Source organism: Mercenaria mercenaria, chromosome 7 (assembly GCF_021730395.1).
Source record: "Mercenaria mercenaria strain notata chromosome 7, MADL_Memer_1, whole genome shotgun sequence".
Lineage (NCBI taxonomy): Eukaryota > Metazoa > Mollusca > Bivalvia > Venerida > Veneridae > Mercenaria > Mercenaria mercenaria.
The window spans coordinates 75,384,756-75,407,358 of record NC_069367.1 but is presented as its reverse complement, the minus strand read 5'-3'; the positions used below and the strand labels follow the sequence as shown (position 1 = coordinate 75,407,358).

Genomic DNA, 22,603 nt, shown 5'->3' with positions numbered 1-22,603 from the left:
ACCCAATACCAAACTCGACCAAGACTTTATTGAAGGTAACATTCTGACCAAGTTTCATTAAGATAGGGCCAAAATTGTGACCTCTAGAGTGTTAACATGCTTTTCCTTTGATTTGACCTGGTGACCTAGTTTTTGACCTCAGCTGACCCAGATTTAAACTTGACCTAAAGATCATCAAGATTAAGATCCTGACTAAGTTTCATTAAGATATGGTCATAAATGTGGCCTCTACTGTGTTAACTAGCTTTTCCTTTGATTTGACTGGGTGACCTAGTTTTTGAGCCTACATGACCCAGATTCGAACTGGACCTTAAGATCATCAAGTTTAACATTCTGACCAAGTATCATGAAGATATAGTCATAAATGCGGCCTCTACAGTGTTAACAAGCTTTTCCTTTGATTTGACCTGGTGACCTAGTTTTTGACCCTAGATGACCCAATATCAAACTCGACCAAGACTTTATTAAGGATAACATTCTGACCAAGTTTCATTAAGGTATGGCTAAAATTGTGACCTCTAGAGTGTTACAAGCTTTTCCTTTGATTTGACCTTGTGACCTAGTTTTTGACCCCAGGTGACCCAGTATTGAACCTGTCCAAGATTTTATTAAGGGTAACATTCTGACCAAGTTTCATTAAGATTGGGCCAAAAATGTGACCTCTAGAGTGTTAACAAGCTTTTCCTTTGATTTGACCTTGTGACCTAGTTTTTGACCCCAGATGATCCAATATCGAACTCGTCCAAGATTTTATTGGGGGTAACATTCTGACCAAGTTTCATTAAGATTGGGCCAAAATTGTGACCTCTACAGTGTTAACAAGCTTTTCCTTTGATTTGACCTGGTGACCTAGTTTTTGACCCCAGCTGACCCAATATCAAACTCATCCAAGATTTTATTGAGGGTAACATTCTGACTAAGTTTCATTAAGATTGGGGCAAAAATGTGACCTTTAGAGTGTTAACAGTCAAACTGTTGAAGACGGACGGACGGACGACGACGGACGACGGACACAGGGTGATCACTAAAGCTCACCTTTGAGCACTTCGTGCTCAGGTGAGCTAAAAAAGTATATGGTGCAACCTCCCTACAACAGCCATTTGGCGATTTGGGTGGTAATAATACTTGGCTGAGATATTATACCCACAAACAATGTCAGCGAGTTTGGTGAAGATCGGATGAAAACTGTTCGACTTAAAAGAGCGGACAAGGCTAAATTCCCCGTTTTTCGAGTAATTCAAGGACTATAATCAAAGAGTGCCTGGTACAATTTAGCTGGTTATCGAAACTGGCCGAGATGTAATGCTCACAAACATTGTCAGCAAGTTAGTGAAGATCCGACGAAAACTGAATTATACAGCAGACATGTTTTGGATGCTGACCGCCCGTCCGTTGCCATTCACAATCTTCTCCATTTTGTTTCTTAACCGTTAAATAAAAACGTCTGCTGAGGCTATTCAGACAGTCAGGGCTGATACCAATTTCTAGGTTTCGTCCGGAACAGCTTCTTTAAGCGACTTTTCAAATATTCCAACATCTGATGATCCTTTTTACTGTATTTTGAAGTTTTTGATTATTAACAAACGTTTTAATATCTAAATCAGATGGCATTGTTATCCCTTGAATCGTTTTTAGGCTGGCGATATTCGCCAGACTATTATAACCATATATCGAGTTTCTGTAAAGTTCAACAGGTGCTGAGACTGACAACACAAAATATAATTTCATGGGCAATTCAAATAGTCCGCCACGTTAATCAGTTTTGCCATAGAGTTGTATAAAGATTGTTAACCTTACCTTTTTCAATAGATCTACTTGCACAAACATGTTATAATAATGTTTATTTTTCTAACGGTAAATACTTGAAAGATAACATTAGAAAATATTACATAATGATGGTAAATTAATTCGCCTCCATGAATGAAATGTCCGTATGAATGGAACTAACTCAACGTTGACTGCTTCATTATAGATTATGACCTCGGTCTATAAGGAGCTAAGTAAACAAACGCTGGTTCTGAGAAACCATCGTCGATATGAATTATACTGTGCATTATTCGACGAACTGACATAACGTGGAAAATAATAAATATGAAATATCAATTAAAATGAACTTATATTGATATGAGTTATGTCAGGTCTTATATTTGGGGCTTAAGTTTTAAGAAACTATTCTTTCAGATCATTTGGTAAAGGTACTAAGGGACGTAATCGCTGCGTGATTGCCACAGTAACGTGATAAGAAACAAATGACCACATTATACCTGTTTTTAGGCTATTTTTATACTAAATTCGTTTTAAACATTCTGACGAATACTGAAAGATATAATGTAAAAAGCGCTTTGTCACCAATTTGCTTTAAGGGTGGGGGTGTAGATCAGGGTTCTCGGAAACGCCGAAATCGGCGTCCTTGTACGCATAATTGGTCCCGGTATACGCGTGTTTATTGCAGCTCGAGAGTCCCCGGACGCACGTTTCTGCAGTGAGACGCAGGGAAAATTAATTGATTACATAAATTGAGAATACACAAGGTTTGACTCGAGAGCAAAATATGTGGGCGGAGTTACTCGCTTGTCACCGATAGCCGCGTATAGCCAATCAGCGTTGCCAGTTTCCACTTCACCGCGAGACAGATCAACTCGAATACATGTGATTGTCGGTGTGATTGCATGGGTGACAATTTCTAATTGCTAACGACAGATTACGTAGTGTTTGAAGTAACTCCGATTGTTTTCTCACGTACTAATTACCAATTTTAAAGAACTTTTTAGAATCTTTTTTAAAAAATGATAATTAGGCTTAATTATGAATGTCTGAGTAATTTTAAGATGCTGTCGATGCCGGTCTTAGTAACGTGATTATTTTTCTGCAAAATCGCTGATGTTATTTGAGGAAGCATTTATTAATATGTTGATCATAGGCATACTGTGCATTCTTGTATTTTAGACACGTTGTGCTCTTAAAGAGTATTAAAATAAAAGTAGTAATTGTTTATATATTTTGTTTTCACCGTATGTTTATATACGTTTCCATTCTGAAATAAAAATGTAAAGAAAAAATTATCAGGACCTATTTTTGTGCAACTTGATATTTTCACAAGGGGGATTTTGTCCAACTTGAAAACTTCACTGGGGGATTTTTTCCAGGAAGATCAGAAACAGCAGGGATGTGGGGGTGGGGGGAGGGGGATGTTGTCCAGGGGTGATTTTTTCTTACATTAAATTTTGAATACATGTGACCTATTTTATCTTTACCTTTTTACCACACCTTAACAATATTTGTGTGAAGAATTGTGTTTACAAAATGTCTGTCGGCCTACACTTAATTTGACAAGTAACATAGAGGCCTGTGTTTTGACGAAACATTTAAGTCTGTCCGTCAGTCTAGTCAGTAGTTGGGACTGCAACTTTTTCAGCTTTGGGAGTCCCAGGACTGCAACTTGAAATTGCTATTGAGAACCCTGGTAGATGTAGCGAGTTTTGTTTAAACACACGTTTTCAACTTTTTTCAGGTTATATTAAGATAGTGGACCTGTATTGGTAATGTTTAACAATTGCACTAACTTGATACAGTTCTGAAGTTAACATATTTCGCACTGTGATTCATCTTTAAATGACTTTTACCGTGTCGTTGTTGTTTGTTTGTTTGTTTTTTATTTGTTAATTTTGTTTAAGTTATGTCTTTTTTTCCTCCAGCTGAAACAGAGACAAATTTCAAAGGGATAGCCATTGTGCAAAACGATCACAGAGAATTCATTTTACCAAATATTTTTCTAAATGAAACATCAAAATATTGCGTAACAATTATAAAACACAAAATAAAATTGGCGATAACAATTTTTCTGCGAAGCCTCGAGTAAAAGGATTTAATCGGAAAGAAATTAAGCTCCAACTTTTGAAAATTATAACCTTGCTCTATGCATTCATAAAGAACCATAGGGCAGAAGTAAAACCTACCTACCTACATTTATTCAAAACTTTGTAAAAATAAATGCAAAATCAAGAACTTTTACAAATGTAATTAAGTATTTTTCAAAAATGTCTAAACATTCACCCTTCAGGTCAAATTCATTTGAAACAGCAAGAAATGACTAAGAAATGGCTAATCAAATAAAACATTTTGCTTTTGTACGACAGATCAATGATAATATGTCTTAAAAAAAATAACAGTTTATCTTACTCGAAAAAAGAAAAAAAAAATGAAGTTTGGTCCTAGTAGCGTTTGAACCTACGCCCTCCCGAAAAATTAGTTAAAGTAATCTCATGGTAGGAATTGAATATTCTTCAAAAAAGATTCATTATTACGGGTACGTCAATTTTCATAACCATCGTATTAAGGAAGCAACATGACTAGACAATAATCATTAACAGTCCGGTTTATAGCGGGGTTCGAGCCCAAAATTTAGCTCATACCGACAAGAAAATCGCCCATTTGATCAATGTTCATACATTCACATATAATGTGTGTGTTGGGTGGGGGATTGCATATCGAAATATAGATGTTGTGTTTGTTACCTTTGTATTTTATCTGATATTATGTCCCTCAATGTTTATTATCGCTTATTATCGCTTCGTAAGAAACATATTTAAACGGTTACGGCATGCCAATTGTCCAATAGTAACGTTAACACAGGTTTACGGTAAAAAAAGTAGAATTAACAATTACAGATAAACAAGGGTTTTCGAACGTAAAACCAGATTTTTCTAATACTTACCCATATTTTCGGGCGAAAACACGCCCATGAACCCAGGTTTCAACTAGGTTTTTCAATTGAACTTTGAATTTCGGCCATTACTTTAAGTTCACGAGCGTGAACCTATGTTTACGGAAGTAAACCAGGGTTCTCGGGTGTAAACCATAGCTTGCGAACGTGAACATATGCTAACGATCGAAAACTTAGGTTTACGACCGTGAACATGGGTTTACAACCGTAAACATAGGTTAACGCTGGTGAACATAGGATAATGACCAAAAATCATAGTTTTGTTCGAGAAACCAAGGTTTTCGAAATTAAACCTACGTTCACGTTCATAAAGTATGGTTCACGCTCGTAAACCCAAGTTCATGGTCGTAAACATAGGTTCACGTCCGTATACAATGGTTCTCGGCAATCAGATTATCCAACAATTACATTCTATGACGAAAAACTATGATTATCGAATACTAACATAAATTTACGAGCGAACACACAGTATAACGGGCTTAAACTATAGTTTACTCTCTTGGACCCATGTTTACGTCCGATAAACTAGGTTTCTCGATTGAACTTTAACTTGGATGCACAAGTTAATCAAGATCACAACAATACCCTATGCTCGCCTTAGTTTAATATGGAAAACCCATAATATCTAAGATTTTGCAAACATCTTTCCCGCACAGTTTTCATTCAGTGTTTTGTGGTAGCCAGCCTTTCTGTACTTTCAGTACTTTGATTGTGTGTTGTAAACAAAACAAACTCAAATTAAATCCAGATTTCAAGACGCATAATCAAACTGTACATGTACATAGAGCGCCTACTTAATCCGATTTACATTCGGAACATTTTCACGCGTTTCGGGCTTTATCGTATGTTTAACATGGGACTGTTGAACCGTCCAAATACAGAAAATACAGGATTTTTTTGTATGCGCGTGCGTCCAAATACAAAAAATACAGGATTTTTGTACGCATGTGCATCAAAATACCGTAATATATTGTACGGTCACGTGTTGCAAATGAACGTTTGCAATCAGATAGATAAAATAGGTATAGAATAATAGTATCTCTTTTACTTCTCTTTGTTTTTCCAATAATGTATTTCAACATTTTACACTTTTTTACTTTGACAGTTTTAAACCACCACTGGATTCCAGGGTTATTTAGCAGAAAATAGCCCAGTACTATTTTGTGTGGCCTAAATGTCTTAATTCTGCAAATTGACCACAATCCGAAGCCAGTCCAGGGAATGCTGTTCTTACATATTATAATGTACAATAAAAAAACTAAAATGAACATTAATATATATATATATATAGTAACACCCTTTCTTATGAAAGAAATACAAGCCAGACATATTTTTAATTCGAGGCCTCAAGAGTTCGAAAGCTTCAACAAAATGTACTGTCCATGTTCATACACCATCTTCATTTTACACAAGCACTAGTGCAAACAAATGCCAACAACACTGTCTGAAACTTTATTAGAAATGGTGAATACTGCCTTGGACAAAATATTTTCAGCAATTAATAGGAACTAAAACCACCTTACAAATACAGTCTCATGTAAACAAGCAACTGAACAGACAATCCACATGGAAAGAGACTCAGTCATACATACATAGAGAAAGATACAACTAATTCCACAGACAAATCAACATATTTTGTGTTATTGAACTTGCATAACCACAAGTGAATACTCCTGTGCAACAAATTAATCCCATGTATTGACACTTCAGTCCAACAATTAGCTATTTTCTTAGTATTCAAGATACTGCACTTTCAGATATATTCTAACTCTAATCATATCCACTCACTTCTACCTTCTAACCACATTTTCTCCGGTTTCATAACTATGTTCTATCTCCATTGGCACCAGAGTTCATTTTCTGCAAGTTCATTTTCTGTTGTACAGAAGTAAACAAACCAATCAATAATGTCCGATAGAAATGAACTGTCTGCTTGGACAGAATAACGTAAGTGCATACAAATATTGCAGTATGTGTACATGTTTTCCAGCCGACCAAACTGTCGCTTCAATATAAGACCATGAAATTACCACAAAACTAACCAAATAAACAATAGAATATTCATAAGATAATAGAACTCGCCTCTGAAATTTGATCAAAAATTGATTTTCCATTTACATACAAGTATTCAATGTCAAGCTGACAGAAGTTCTTATAGGAAAATATGTATTACAAAGATCCAAACAAAAGTTTTGTAAATGCCTAAAAAACAATGGTCCAATATGGTTTCCTCACCTCAACAAGAGATCACAGAGTGATCTTGGCGCCCACCAATGTGCCATTTTTGAGTGTTCCAAATTTCAAGACTTATTGACTAGCTCAAGGTCAAATTTTCATTTCCGTACACAACACTGTGCATGTGGTCCAAATTCGAAAGCTGTAGCTTGAGAAATGTGAAAGTAGGTCACTTGATCAATTTCAAGGACAAAGTTCTTTGTACACAAAACTATGCAAGTGGTCCAAATTTGAAGGCTGTAGCTTGAGAAATGTGAAAGTAGGTCTCTAGGTCAAAATCAAGGTCAAATTTCACTTCAGAACACAAATCTATGCATGTGGTCCAAATTTGAAGCCCGCACCTTCAAAAATGTGAAAGTAGGTCACTAGGTCAATGTCAAGGTCAAAGTTTGTTGCGGTACACAATCCTATGCATGTGGTCTAAATTTGAAGCCTGTAGCTATAGAAATGTGAAAGTAGGTCACTAGGTCAATCTTAAGGTCAAAGTTCATTTCGGTACACAAAACTATGCAAGTGGTCCAAATTTGAAGGCTGTAGCTTGAGAAATGTAAAAGTAGGTCACTAGGTCAAAATCAAGGTCAAATTTTATTTCAGAACACAGAACTATGCATGTGGTCTAAATTTGAAGCCTGTACCTTTAAAAATGTGAAAGTAGGTCACTAGGTCAATGTAAAGGTCAAAGTTTGTTTCGGCACACAAAACTATGCAAGTGGTCCAAATTTGAAGGCTGTAGCACGAGAAATGTGAAAGTAGGTCACTAGGTCAAAATCAAGGTCAAATTCCATTTCCGAACACGAAACTATGCATGTGGTCCAAATTTGAAGCCTGTACCTTCAAAAATGTGAAAGTAGGTCACTAGGTCAATGTCAAGGTCAAAGTTTTTTTCAGTGCAAAAAACTATGCATGTGGTCCAAATTTGAAGGCTGTAGCTACAGAAATGTTAAAGTAGGTAGGTCACTAGGTCAAAGTCAAGGTAAACTCATGTCAAGGTTCATCTTGCCACTCAAAAATATACATGTGGTCCAAATTTGAATGTTGTAGTTATTGACAAGAAGATTTTAAAAGCTTTTCCCTATATAACTCTATATGAACCATGTGAACCCCCGGGCGGGGCCATATTTGACCCTAGGGCGATAATTTGAACAAACTTGGTAGAGAACCACTAGATGATGCTACATTACAAATATCAAAGCCCTAGGCTTTGTGGTTTGGACAAGAAGATTTTCAAAGTTTTTCCCTATATAGGTCTATGTAAACCATATGACCCTCAGGGCGGGGCCATATTTGACCCTAGGGGGATAATTTAAACAATCTTAGTTGAAGACCACTAGATGATGTCACATACAAAATATCAAAGCCCTAGGCCCTGTGGTTTTGGACAAGAGGTTTTTCAAAGTTTTTCCCTATATAAATCTATATTAACCATGTGACCCCCGGGGCGGGGCCATATTTAACCCAGGGAAATAATTTGAATCATCTTGGTAGAGGACCACTAGATGATGCTTCATACCAAATATCAAAGCCCTAGGCTCTGTGGTTTTGGACAAGAAGATTTTCAAAGTTTTTCCCTATATAAATCTATGTAAATTATAGAAATAAACAAAGGGCCATAACTCACTCATAAACTCTTGAACCAGTCTGATTTTCAGAGGGACACAACAAGGGTACCAATACATCATTCTGACTAAGTTTGGTCAAAATCCCCCCAGTAGTTTCTGAGGAGATGCGATAACGAGAAATTGTTAACGGACGGACGGAATGACGGACAGACGGACCACGGACGCAGAGTGATTTGAATAGCCCACCATCTGATGATGGTGGGCTAATAAAAACAGTATTGTATTGAAATTTCCAAAAAAAATTGATAAAGTAATGTTATAGTGGGGGCTCCAGAGTGCTTTTATGAAGTTTTGGGAAAGCCTTTCTTATGCTAAAACTCACAGCTATCATTCAGAGCAATTTACAACCCTAAAGATGCTTTGATATAAGAAAAGTAAAATCTTTTGAAATGACCTTTGGCATTCAAAAGATCTTGACCTTGACCCTAGTGACTTGGGTTCTGCACTCAGCATGTTGTCTTCATGTTTACTATTCATGCTGTTCTTTTAATGAAAACCCTTCCAGCGGTACAGAAGATAAAGAGCCAACATAAATTTAAGCTGTTTCAGATTTGACCTTTATGAATGACCTTGACCCTGGATTTTATGATGTGGCTGTGCACCCAGCTTGGTCACTGGATGAGGTTTATAATAACAGTTGCTGCTAATTTTATAATTTCATTCTAGTTTTTAAGAATATGCGGAGTGGACAAAAATTTAAACTATTTTATCTTGGGCCTCTAGGTGTGACCTTGACCTTGGACTTAGTGACCCAGGTCATATGCTCTGCACACTGTCTGATGAGGAAGACGTGCTGGTTTTACGAAAACCTATCAAGACAAGATATTAGAGGATATGGAGCAGATATAAAATAAAGCTATTTGACCTTTGACCTGTATGTGTGACATTGACCATGGGCCAAGAGAACTGGGTTGTGGGCTAAAAGGTCTTGATGAGATAACTAAATGATGTTAGTTTTATTAAAATCTTCACAGCCATTTAAAAGACATAAAAGATAGAAGATACAGAACGGACATAAATTTAGGCCATATGACCTTTGACCTTTAAGTTAGATCTTAGTTTTGGAACTATGTTCTCTTGATGAGGTTAATAACTGATGTTGGTCTAAAAAAATAATATAAAGAGTCTAAAAAGATACAGAGTGGACAAAATGTTGAGCAATTTGACCTTCGACCTCAAAGTGTGATCTTGACTGAAGGCTGCGGTGTCTGTCCACTAAACATAATGTCTTCGTGAGGTAAACAACTTACAGTCTAGTTTTATCAAAATACTCCAAGAGGTTTAGAAAGTACCAAGCAGAAACAAAGTTAAGCTATTTGACCTTTGACCTCCAAGTATGACATTGGAACTAACGACCTGGTTTGTATCTGGAGGTATAACAGCATTCATAGTCTGGCAAGGCTAAGTGACCTTCTTCGTGACCTGTACCTTAATATAGACATTAGCTTAATCAATAAATAAATTCAAGGGAGACTTGGACAATACTGACATTTTGGGTCCTACTAACACTCATTGCTTTGAGACCTGTAAGTATGCCAGCATAAATGAATAATCTACCTTTAAATAGATTAAATTTGCTAAAATTCCATTAATATGCATAATTTTGTTAAAATACTTTCTATTTACTTCTGAATTTCATACACCTTTATTTTTTAAAAGTTGCATCTCACTTATTTCATTACTGAGATATCTTCCCTCATTATGCATACTTTCTATTTAAAAATTACCTCCCTTTAATATGCATATAAGTTGTTTACATACTCAGTAACCTCAGTGCATAAAGGATTTAAAGAGCAGTAATTTGCAAAAGAAGATCCTTATTTTCCTATTTTTAAAATTTGCACAATTTCGTGTAGTACAAGTGATTTAATCACACTTGATACATTCTGCATGGGTCAGTTTTCATATTTATACTCCAAAGATGGCAAATTTTGAAAATCGAAACAGAAAGTATGGATATGCTGTGAAGACATGATAAAATATGCCCCATTTTTATGGTAGAAGACCATCAACGATTGGCAGTTCAACCCCTTTTTTTGTTTCATTTTTTATTAATTTATGATAGAACTTTCATGAAAAGTAGGTGTAAGAAAAAGTGATGTTTTATAAAGATACAACAAGAGGGCCAAGATGGCCCTAGGTCGCTCACCTAAGAAACATACCATAACAGTGTAAACATGTCTGACCTAGTGATTTCATGGAAACAAATATTCTGACCAATTTTCATTAAGATTGGACCAAAAATATGGTCTCTTGAGTGCAAACAAGTATTTTCTTTGATCTGACCTAGTGACCTAGTTTTTGAACCAACATGATCCAGATTCATGCTTGTGCAAGATTCCATAAAAACAAACATTCTGATTAAGTTTTGGGAAGATTGGAGCTAAAAAGTGGCCTCTAGTGTATACAAGCTTTTCCTTTGATTTGACGAAGTGACCTAGATTTTGGCCCCACGTGACCCAGATTCGAAATCATCCAAGACTTTATGATAAAAAACATTCTGACCAAGTTTTATGAAGATAGAATTAAAAATGTGGCCCCTAGAGTGTAAACAAGCTTATTCTTTGATTTGCCTGGTGACCTGGTTTTTAACCCCATGTGACCCAGATAAAATAATTTGAAATTCATGCAGACAAACATTCTGACAAAGTTAAATGCATTTAAAATCAAAAATGCCCCTATTGCATACACAAGGTTATTCTTTTATTTTAACAGGTGACCTAATTTTTGACCCCAAATGACCCAGATTCGAAACTGGGCCAAAGATTACTAAGATATACATTTTGACCAAATTTCATGAAGATATGGTAATAACGTGGCTGTGTTATAAAGCTTTTCCTTTGATTTGACTGGATGACCTAGTTGTTGAGCCAACATGAACCAGATTCAAACTTGACCTAGAAGTCATTAAGACAAACATTGTGATCAAATTTCATGAAGATCCAGTGTAAAATGCAGTCCCTATTGCATACACAAGGTTTTTCCTTGATTTGAACTAGTGACCTTGTTTTTGACCCTAGATGACCTATATTCGTACTATACCTAGATTTGATCAAGGCAATCATTCTGACAAAATTTCAATTGAAAAATACAGCCACTATCGCATACACAAGGTTTTTCTTTGATTTGACCTAGTGTCCTAGTCTTTGACCCCAGATGACCCGTATTCGAACTTGACCTAGATTTTATCAAGGCAATCAGTCTGACCAAATTTTATGAATATCTAGTGTAAAATGCAGCCCCTATTGCCTACACAAGGTTTTTCTTTAATTTGACCAGGTGACCTAGTTTTTTATCCTAGATGACCCATATTCGAACTTGACCTAGCTTTCATCCAGACAAACATTCTGATTAAATTTCATAAAGATCAAGTGTAAAATGCAGTCCCTGTTGCATACACAAGGTTTTTCTTTAATATGACCTAGGGACCTAATTTTTGACCCCTGATGATCCATATTCGAATTTGACCTAGATATTATCAAGGCAATCATTCTGACCAAATTTCAGGAAGATCAATTGAAAATTACAGCCTCTATCGCATACACAAGGTTTTTCTTTGATTTGACCTAGTGACCTAGTTTTTGAACCCAGATGACCCATATTCCAACTTGAATTAGATTTCATCAAAGCAATCATTCTGACCAAATTTCATGAAGATCAATTGAAAAATACAGCCTCTATCGCATTCACAAGCTAAATGTTGACAAGACGACGGACATCGAGCGATCACAATAACTCGCATGAGCATATGTGAGCTAAAAAAATTTTTATGTGAAACAAAAGAAGGATCTGAATTAGTGACCTTTAACCTCATATTAATTTTCCTTTTTTAATAGTTAAGCAGGGCTTTTTCCACCTGCCATTCCCAATGCCAAATTATGCTCCATTTTTCCCAATCTGGAGCAAAAAATTCCCAATCCAAAGAAAAATTTCCCAACTGAAATCAGTTATTTTTTTGTTATTCAAAGATAATTCTTGCTAAGTAAGTTTTGTTTGCCAATGAAATCAAACAAAATGTTGGAAAAACCAACTTGTTTCTATTTTTAGTAACATCACCGTCTGCAACCTCGGCAAAAATTACAAGATTTTGCTAAAAAATGTATGATTTGTAGGCAAAAACCTTTCAAAATGCATGAAAACATCAATATTAGTTGAATCAAGTACCCAAAACATGTTGACAGCTAGTTTTTATACCATTAAAATCAATTGTCACATACTTTCATGACCCAGTTTTTTTCACTTGAACATACATGCACTTTGCCACACTACTTTTTGGAAAATTCAGTTATAATTGTGGTGAAAACAAACTGTAAACAAAAGTTTAAACAGGACAAATGAGGAGTTACTGTATTTTTTGGGGGGCAATATTGGAACAATTCTGAAAACATAAATTCTCAAAATTTAACAAGGGAATACTTTAAAATTATAATTTATTTGAATGTCTACCAGTAAAACTTGAAACTGAAGATTTAAACTAATATAATTATAATATTATGTTAAAAATTCACTTGATCTGTCGATACATTTTCCCAATTTTGACAATTTACCGTGTTAAAAATTCCCAATTTGACCAGGGGCCTTTTCCCCCAAAACCCTAGAAAAAGCCCTGGTTCAGCCAACTGTCAAGAAAGTATCTAGTCTTCATTTTAAATTATAAAGTGTAGAGTATCAAGCATTTTGCAAATACCTTTAAAGAGTTATGCAGAAGTGTTCTCTTGGAAACTCATTCAGAACTGTTTTTCAATTATACAAACATTCAAGAATAACACAGAAACTAGAACATCTGAAATAAACATTCACAAAAGGTCACAATAAAAACTCACAACCTAGAAATGAAAAGTTTAAACCTTTTATCAAAGATTGTAGTTTCTCATGAAAATCGGCATTTAAAATCCACTTAATTTCAACAAGCTCACTCTGTTTCCCACATAAAATTTCAAAAACACAGACACTTCGGCAAAACTAATGTTACCAGTTCACAAACAACAAGAAACATTCCTCCAAGCTAAACAAATCATTTAAAACACATATAATTGGTCACGATATATTCAAAATATGGTAAAGGAGACACAAAAATATACAGTCTGAACAGGATGGTTGTATAACCTATACCTACATACTCTACTTATCACATGATTCTATAGTATATACATAAAGCAGAGGCGAATACCAGAGGAGAGGTCAGGCTCTCTTTAATGAGGTCAACAGGTTTACTGCATGACCGATCCATTATACACTACTGACCACAATAATATATTAAAAACAAAATATGATAAGATAAAGAAATGACATATTAAACTAGTGAACTAGTGTATAAAATTTACAAAATGAACCAGTTATGTTTTATCAAAGACTTTAGAAACGATAATGGTGTCGACCATGATGAAGACAATGACAATGATGATAAATCTGATGTTGTTGAACTGATGATGATTGTTGTGAACCACAAGGACGATGATGATCCAAGATATTATTACATAGATTTTAATGTTTTGTTCTTTAATACTATTATTTGGTTTGTTAAAAGCCTCCACAGGGTCAATACGATAAAGTGTGTGTGTGTTGAGGGGGGGGGCGGCGGTTATTACGTACACATGTCTGTGGAGGGTCATGTCTGGGGGGAGGACAGGACCACATGACCACCTTTTAATTAACCAATGAAACTGTTAGAATATTACATCTTAATGAAGGTAAAATAAAACTTTCTTACACCCACCTATCTGCCAGAAATTTTACCAACCAAAGATAATTTGCTTCATTAAAACTAGACCAAAAAATTCATTCAAAAATCATGTTGATAATGATGGTAGCAGATGCAACTGACTAGAATTATATGAATAATTACTCCCCTTTGATAAACATAACTTTACATAATTACAATTCATCAGCCATGAAATTAGCGGGCAACACTTGTTTATCAAACATGTAAATGATAACATCAAAAGATCAGCCATAAACTATTTCTTTCACATTAAAATTAATGAAAAGTACAAAAACAGAAAATGCTGATTGTAAGATAAAATATGCTTACTGCAATTTTAAGTTAATAGTTATAATGTAAATATTGGCTTTCTGGCTTTCTTAAAGTTCAGCTGGCTGGCTTGATGGCTTGCTGGCTTGCTGGCTGGCTCACTCACTGGCAGACTGACTCACTCACTGACACTCACTGGCTGGCCCAGGCTGGCCCAGGCTGGCTGGCACTCACTTGATCAATGACTCACTCACTGACTTAGGGGACTAAATGCACTGAGTTCTATTATAAGGTCAAACATATTAAATCACTGATTAGCTCCATCTTCATGGTTTGACATCCACTTGAATAGTAAGTTTTGCTCAAAACCCTGGATTTTATGCCCATGGTTATTAAAATGATTTCACAGAACAATCTGACACAGATCAATGTCTCCATATAGCAAGAAATGCATAAATAATGAGACATCCTGAATTACAGGCAGCCTCTGTAACTCTCTTACTCACAACCATTTTAATGCCAAAACCAGACCTATATACCATAATGACAGTTTTACTGTGTGTCTGTTATGAATAAGGACCATAATAAAAACTCTCTAATTCACAGCAAGCCATTTAGGATCTGATAAAACCTATTATGACCTCGTTCTCGTGTCCAGCAATCAATTGTCATTCAGTTAGTTCATCTACCTGTAGCCTTGACTTTTGATATTTACAATTCATATGTCATATTGGGTCATATAGCCGGTTAGCTCAGTCGGTAGGCCACTATAGAGAAGGTTGCAGTTACTTAGCCTCAAGATTCATGTCAATTTATAAAAATTCAGAAAAAGATTTCATTAGCAGACACAAAAGAAAGAATTTTTCTAAGTTTTTAAGACTTCTTCATCTATAAAAACAGTCTTACAGTCAATAAAGTATATGCATTAGTCATACTACTGAAATTTGATAAAAAATAGAAGGAACTTAGCTGTACTTTATATCACGCACTTTCATCATTTTCCATGCCTCCTATCAACTGTTTTAAAAGCAGAAACAAACATGTATAACCTCTCCTAACAGCATCTGCCATTAAATTCACTTTGAATGAAAACTTCTACTGAGCAACAACCTCTTTACAACATTCACATTTCAGTTTTGCCACAGTTGTCCCCCCTTATATAAACTCTGAGACGATGAAGTTTAACTACAAACTGAAAACCCAGTACTGGTATATAATAGTATATGATCTCCAGGATATCCACCAGTGACCTGATACTTTGTCTACAACATCAAAATGGTATTAAAGCTTCAGGGAAAATGTCGAAAATGTAAAATGAAAACAGCAACAAATAATTGGCTGAACTTTGTTTTTGTCTTTCCAAGTGTCAGGTTCCGACTCCAATTAATTATAAGTGACATTATAAGTGATCACATGTGACTTGGTTTCTATGAATGAAAATGTTTTTTATTATTTCAAGGACAACTGAATCATGTGTAAACATATCTTATAAATTATACATTAGTGCATGATGCATGCATATAAAACCCCATAGGTTGGTTGAAATATTTTTAGAATGTAAAGGTCATGGGAAGCAAACAAAATGGTGAGTCAAAATAAATGGTTCAATACTATAATGTTTTTCTGTTCCAAGTTGATGGGTGGGGTTGCAATGTGGAAGTGTTCAGTATTTCCATCTGTTCACCTTACTCCTCATACCAACATCATCTGTCAGAAAACCTATGTGGAGAACCAATGAAGTGTGAAAATGTTCTGTTAAAAATACAAGACCTTTACACCTTCCCACCATAATTCAATGCAGATCACCATTCCTAGGCTTGTGATGCTAGTTAACCATGTAGGAACACACACAGAAGAGGCTGAAAATCTTATTTAATATAAAAAAAATAGAACAGGTCAAGTGCCAATCTGAATGAGGCTACAAACCATTGGTTTAATGAAGATCCACTAAGCAGTTCAAGGGAGATAATCATTCATAAATACATCTATTTTTAGCTCTAGTGGCCCCTTAAAAGTGCCAAGTGCAAGCACTTGAAAAAGATTTAACAAAGATCTTTATAAGTATGCTACAGACCAAGTTTGCTGCAGATCTATCAAGCTCTCAAGCTCTTCATGAGAAGTTGTTTAAAGGTATTTCTAATTTTTTTTTAGCTCTAGGTGCCCCCAAAACGTGGTAAAGTGCCCCCACTGACCAAAATGAAGAGAGGACCTTATAACGATACCACATACCAACTTTGATGAAGATCTATCAAGCAGTTTATGAGAAGATATGTTTAAAGGCATATCTATTTCTAGTTCTAGCATCCCAGAAAAGTGCCTCTGTTTGAAAATGGGAGAAACATTATAATGATGCTTCAAACCAAGTTTGATAAGATCCATGAAGCTGATCGCGAAGTTGTTTAAGGTTTTTTTTCATTTTTAGCTCTAGTTGTCCCTAATTTGGCCAAGTGCACCCATTTGAACAAACTTGGGAAGAGACCTTATAATGATGTGGAAGACTAAGTGTGATGAAGAGTGATTCAACTGTTCACGACAGTTGTTTGAATGTATTTCTATTTTTATTTTTCTCTTCTAGCAGCCCCTAAAAGGAGTCACATGTTTTTCGAACAAGTCAAATTCACAGCAACCTGATTTAAAGTTATTATAGGTTGTAGATTTAATATAAATTGATTAAAATGAACATTTTTATTTTCGCATATTTCTAAACACGTCAATTAATTACAGCTTATCATCAATCAGAGTGATTAACTCTTCAATAGATGACATCACTTGGTATATTCACATCAAGACAATCACAATTTCAATGCCTCATTTGTCACTTTGTACCTTATCACAATTTCTTTTTCATGTGTAGTTTCTGACAATTATTTTTATTTGACATTCCACGAATTTCGCTAACAGGAAATGCACTGAATCATAATAGCTGCGGTCTATTTTGCACCATGTTCTGCTTATGTGGTTATGACCTCATCTCAATGAGCCCACCAAGTTCCTAGAACTAATATATCTCCAAACTACTTCTGTTCCAACAGAAGGCAAACATTGATCATAATTTTTGCCCTTTATAAAACTCACTTAAAAAATTCACTGAGACTTTTTTGTTATTACTTTTCCGCTTTCCTAGTTTAGTCCTGGTTATAACCTGAACAATACAGAGAATGAGATTTCAAGACACTCATGTACTGAAAATTGTCAAAAATCAATTAAATTGTTTGTTTTAATATAAATCTACATATCTTTAATTTGCAATTACATTTTGAACATCTTACTAGTATTTAACTGCAATATTCTGAATTTTGACATAAAGACTAAAAGTTGTACTAAATTACCAATGCAAGTACGAATAACTATCACTAAAACAAACCAGTTTTGGCATAATTTCACTGTAAGTTAAATACAGCAGACTGTATTTAAAACAGATGTCTGTTCCTGAAACTAGACATGTTCTTAAACAATTTGGCAGACATAATCTTTTAATTGAAGGGAGGCAACTCTTAACCACAGTGAAACAATCCATACATTAAATTGATCCATGTTGTTTCAGGTTGGGTTTTTTCGGCAGGTTTTTCAATCATTATCTAAGGTTTTGGTTCACAGAAAACCAGATGCTCCTCGTGGTGCCATTATTTCATTAAAATACTCGGATGGCAGAAGCCGCCTTACTGAGATCCTGCCAGGAACATATTTAAGAACAATGCATGGAAGACTAAATCTAAAACTTGGATGATATCTCATTGACAAAGCTTGCCAAATAGTCTACTTTCTAGACCATCACTGGGTCACACTAAAACTGAGTGTGCCACTGGCATAGTGACTTATATGAACAAACGAAGTAATGAATCCTTACTCTCTGTGATGTTGGAAGAGGGAGCATTTATACAGGGCTATAATATTGCCCCATTAATGCAAAAAGTACTACCATGAGCTGCTAATTATAAAGAAGGTTATGGTACCGTTCTGCATTAATGTGGCAAATTATGGTGGTACTTGTTTATCCTCACAATATGCCTATGTTCACTTAATAGCAAAGCAATGCAGTTCTGTTACCCGGGCTACCAAGGTCCCTTAAAAACTGTTATCATTCTGTATTACAAGACACAACATTTTGTGACTTTTCAAAGGGCCACAACATCTAAACCAGGCAAGGTACATGTATGTCCTGACAATATGCACAAGTTCAATTCATACCAATACCTTTCTGAAAGTTTCGGTGAGATCTGTTGACAACTTTAAGATGAGTTATTCTTACAGTGCTCACATTGGTATTGCACAATATAATACAGCAATCTGGAAAAGTTTAATGGACAAAGTGTCTATATTTTATTTTTGCAGAGTAATTATAAAGGAGTTCTAAGCACTCAGCAAAGAAGACATGGCACTAACCCATGTACCCACTGTCTTATCTTCTTTGTAGGAGGCATAAAAAACTGAACTCAAAACTCTACAGAAAAAAGATCTTTGACCTTTGATAGAAAGCTATCTTTTTGTTTATAACCCATATAGCCTCATGCAAAACAAACAACACACCACATGCAAAAAATCTAGCATGTAGGTTTTTCAGCCTGATCCATCTTGTTTTGATGTATTTTAGATGAAGAAAGATAGACAAAATTGTAAATCATGCAGAAAGATATCTGACATTTAAGAACTGATCAGTAATGGATAAGGAATCTGGCAATCTTGATAAGATAATTGTGCTGACCTATTTCACATGTACTTTACATATTTTAACATTTATTTCAGTCTCTTTCCGATGAGACCTTACAAAAAATTTTCTTTACTCTACAACTTGCTTAATTTTATTACAATTTCATGCAATCTAAAAATGACATAACATCCAGGAAAGACTCATGACAGAAAACAGTGTTAAGTTGGAGACCAGTCTCAAAACTCAAGTATTTGATTGGCTGCTTCCAACCTCCGTCTTCGGCGGAGGATAAATATTAAGCACAGAGCCTCATTAAAACTCTCATTTTAAAACTCTCATTTTAAGTCATCAAAACTAGCCTTCAATTTCTCTTTGATTCATCATGGGGCTTTAAAACAAACAGATATTCAATAGTCATTGTGGTAACATAAACCTTCCAAAACAATGATCAAGGGCAGGTAAGTTAATGAAGCATATAATCAGAATGTTTGTTTAATTATCACTATAAACAATCACACATGTCTGCTTAATGTGACTCCCTTCTTTCGGCCAACAACCTACCCACTGATCTAGTTCACATTCCTGTAAAATATGGCACTTTTCTGTCCTAGAATCATGTCCAGGGTAAAGAACATAGATGTTAAAGTTTGAAATAATTGTATGTTCTGAAGCATTATACAAGGCCTCAACTTGACAGATTTTATGGCTGCACCAATCAAGCAAATTAAATCCCAGCAAAAAAATAAGACTTGTCTTTCCAGTTTGAAATCCACAAATGAAATGGATAAGATGATCAAAACCACTAAAGTTTAAGCGACACTCATCTGTCATCCTTAAATTTCATGGGCTAAAACTGCTATTTCTGGAGAACACGAACTTGTGCATTTAAAATTTTTACCTACTGATAAAACAGAAAATCTGTTTATATTTTCTGCAAGAAATTCCCAATGAAAAAAATGATCAGATGTTCTGAATCACTACTGCAAAAAGTTGAAGTCTGGTCTGTGGTGAAAGAGTTTGTTCTACTGTTTGAAAGTCTACATGCACTTTTAAACAAAACACTACAAAGAAATGATTCACATGTACAGAAAATGAAGCTGGATAATCCATGCTGAACAATATTCATGCTATTTACATAATGCATGAATAAATTCCCTGTTAAAGTTCAAATTTCATTATCTAAAAAAGCATCCAAAAACATCACACAATCCATCATAATCAAAACAACGAGAAACAAAAACAAAAAAAATCTTTTTGAAGAGCAATTTCTACTTGTCTCTTGGTGTTTTTATTTCTATCTACATTAGATTTTCTTCTAGTTAAGGATAAACAAATCAAATTATTTTCAATTTAACATGAACAGAAGTCGTATTTTTGCTTCCATTTTTACTGCCAGGGTTAGTTTTGAGCAATTATTTTCCCCCCTCTGGGTTGTTGTTGTTGAAACAGAACTTGTTCCAAGGGAGGCTAAGCTCTTTGCTGAAAGAGAATTAAGCAATCTCCCAATTAGCTCCCTTGGGTATAATATAAACATTGTGATATCCCTGCCTGGCATGATTCCCCCAGCTGCCTCTTAAAGAATGTGACTAAACTTTTGGACACAGCATATGTTCAAATAACAACCTGCCATATCACAAATATTTAATATTTCACACAGGCTAGTTAAACTAAAGCACATGTCTAAAGATTTTTAAAAGGTCTATAAATTCACACAATGCCATAGAAATAAAGCTTACCTTGTATATGTTGTAGCTGGTCATCAACTCTGACAGTGAATGTCTCTCCTGGACTGATGTGCACATGAACTACATGTTGCTGGTGCCCAGTACCCTGGTTTCCGTTACTCACTGCACCAGTGTTGGGGCTAGGAGTACTGGCTCCAGACTGTGGAGGCGTAACTGGTGAAGCACTTTGATGATTTGGTGATGCTGCTCCAGGAAGCTGATGTGGGGGATTTGGATGACAAGGTCCAACTGGTGGCCCTGCAGGTACAAATCCTGCCATTGTTGCCATCGGCATGGCAGTTGTGGTCCCATGGGGAACTGACGGTCCCATAACACCAGCAGGAGTACCAGTAGAGGTAAAAGTCATTTGGCCATCTGGTTGCATTGTCATCGACATCGTGACGTGATTGCTGTCAGATATTGTGGAGGTTAGCGTTACCGGTACCTGTTGGATATCCGAATAGAACTGGTTTCCTGACGGGGCTTCCATGCCATCTGAATTAATTCCGTTATCGTGCACTGAATTCTGGGAACCTACGGTTTCATCAGAAACCAAACTAGTGTCTGTATTCACATTTTCCATTGATTCTTCAGACGTAGTGTTCATGTTTGAATCAACATGATTCTCTTTAGCATTGATAGCTGCTTCTATGCAATTTGCCGAAGTTTTGTCCTCTGCTGAATTAAGTCTCATATTTTTTGACTTCTCGTTCACAGTGTTAATTGATGAATATTCAGTATCAGTTTCTATTCCGGATTCTCCGTTGGTTAAACTTTCAACGTCATCACACCCGTTTTCTTTTGCAATTGTACTTTCTTCAATAACTGGCTGCTCGCTAGTAGACATCTTGCTGTCAGAGCAACATTTTTCTATTCATAGTCTATCATCTGAAAATAGAGAGCAAATCTATATAAGTAGAACAGGTACCTGTTTCACTATCTTTACTGAGTAATCATAACAAAATATTACAGGCAGGGATAAGATTCAAATTCATAACAAAAATGACCACAGCGTTGCATTTAGTAACACATATAACAATCACATATGTACCTGCTACATATTTAGCAGGGGTATATACCCAAGATAAAAATCAAATGCAGTTACATATTTTTAAGCCCCCACATTTATTTGGAGGATATATAGTGTTGCTGCTGTCCGTATGTCAATATGTACGTCCGTATGTCCCAAAATCTTGTGTGTCCAACTCCTCCGACACTATAAACCTGATTTGCTTCAAACTTTCAAAGATGAACAAGCTTGATGTGCAGATGACCATAAAGAAAGGAACTTTTGCTGTGACTTTCTTTACTGCAGTTATGGCCCACTGATAGTTTTGCTATATAGAACAGAAAGAAAAATCTTGTGTGTCTAACTCTTAAAACACTATTGAAAGGATATGCATGAACATTTCACAGATGAAGGACCTTGATGTGAAGATGATCATAAATAATGGACTTTTTTCTGTCGCTACTTTTCCTAGAATTATGGCCCTTTCTTAATTTCACAACATAGGCTATAGTGGAGGAAGTTGGTGTGTTCAACTCCTCATACAGTTTTTGAAAGTGCACAGATGCACAACCTTATCTGAATAAAATTTGCTTCGAACTTTTATTAAAACATCCTTCATGTGAAGATAGTCTGTTCTTAAAAATTTCTGCTATTAGGAGGATGGCGCAGTACGT

At 35.5% G+C, this 22,603-nt stretch overlaps 1 protein-coding gene across 6 annotated transcripts in view; it reads right to left on the bottom strand.

The window, feature by feature from the left end:
- The window catches only part of LOC123553895 (fibronectin type-III domain-containing protein 3A-like), a 197,439-nt gene that overhangs the window by 135,432 nt on the left and 39,404 nt on the right, over nucleotides 1–22,603 (bottom strand). For 5 of the 6 annotated variants that reach the window (XM_045343621.2, XM_053548683.1, XM_053548682.1 and 2 more), the window contains exon 2: nucleotides 20,933–21,808. In XM_045343621.2, coding sequence (XP_045199556.2) covers nucleotides 20,933–21,767 — 835 coding nt within the window. In that variant the 5' untranslated portion in view covers nucleotides 21,768–21,808. Of the gene's footprint in view, nucleotides 1–13,424; nucleotides 13,578–20,932; nucleotides 21,809–22,603 lie in introns of those variants that run through there. The other variant, XM_053548686.1, reaches the window with a different exon arrangement.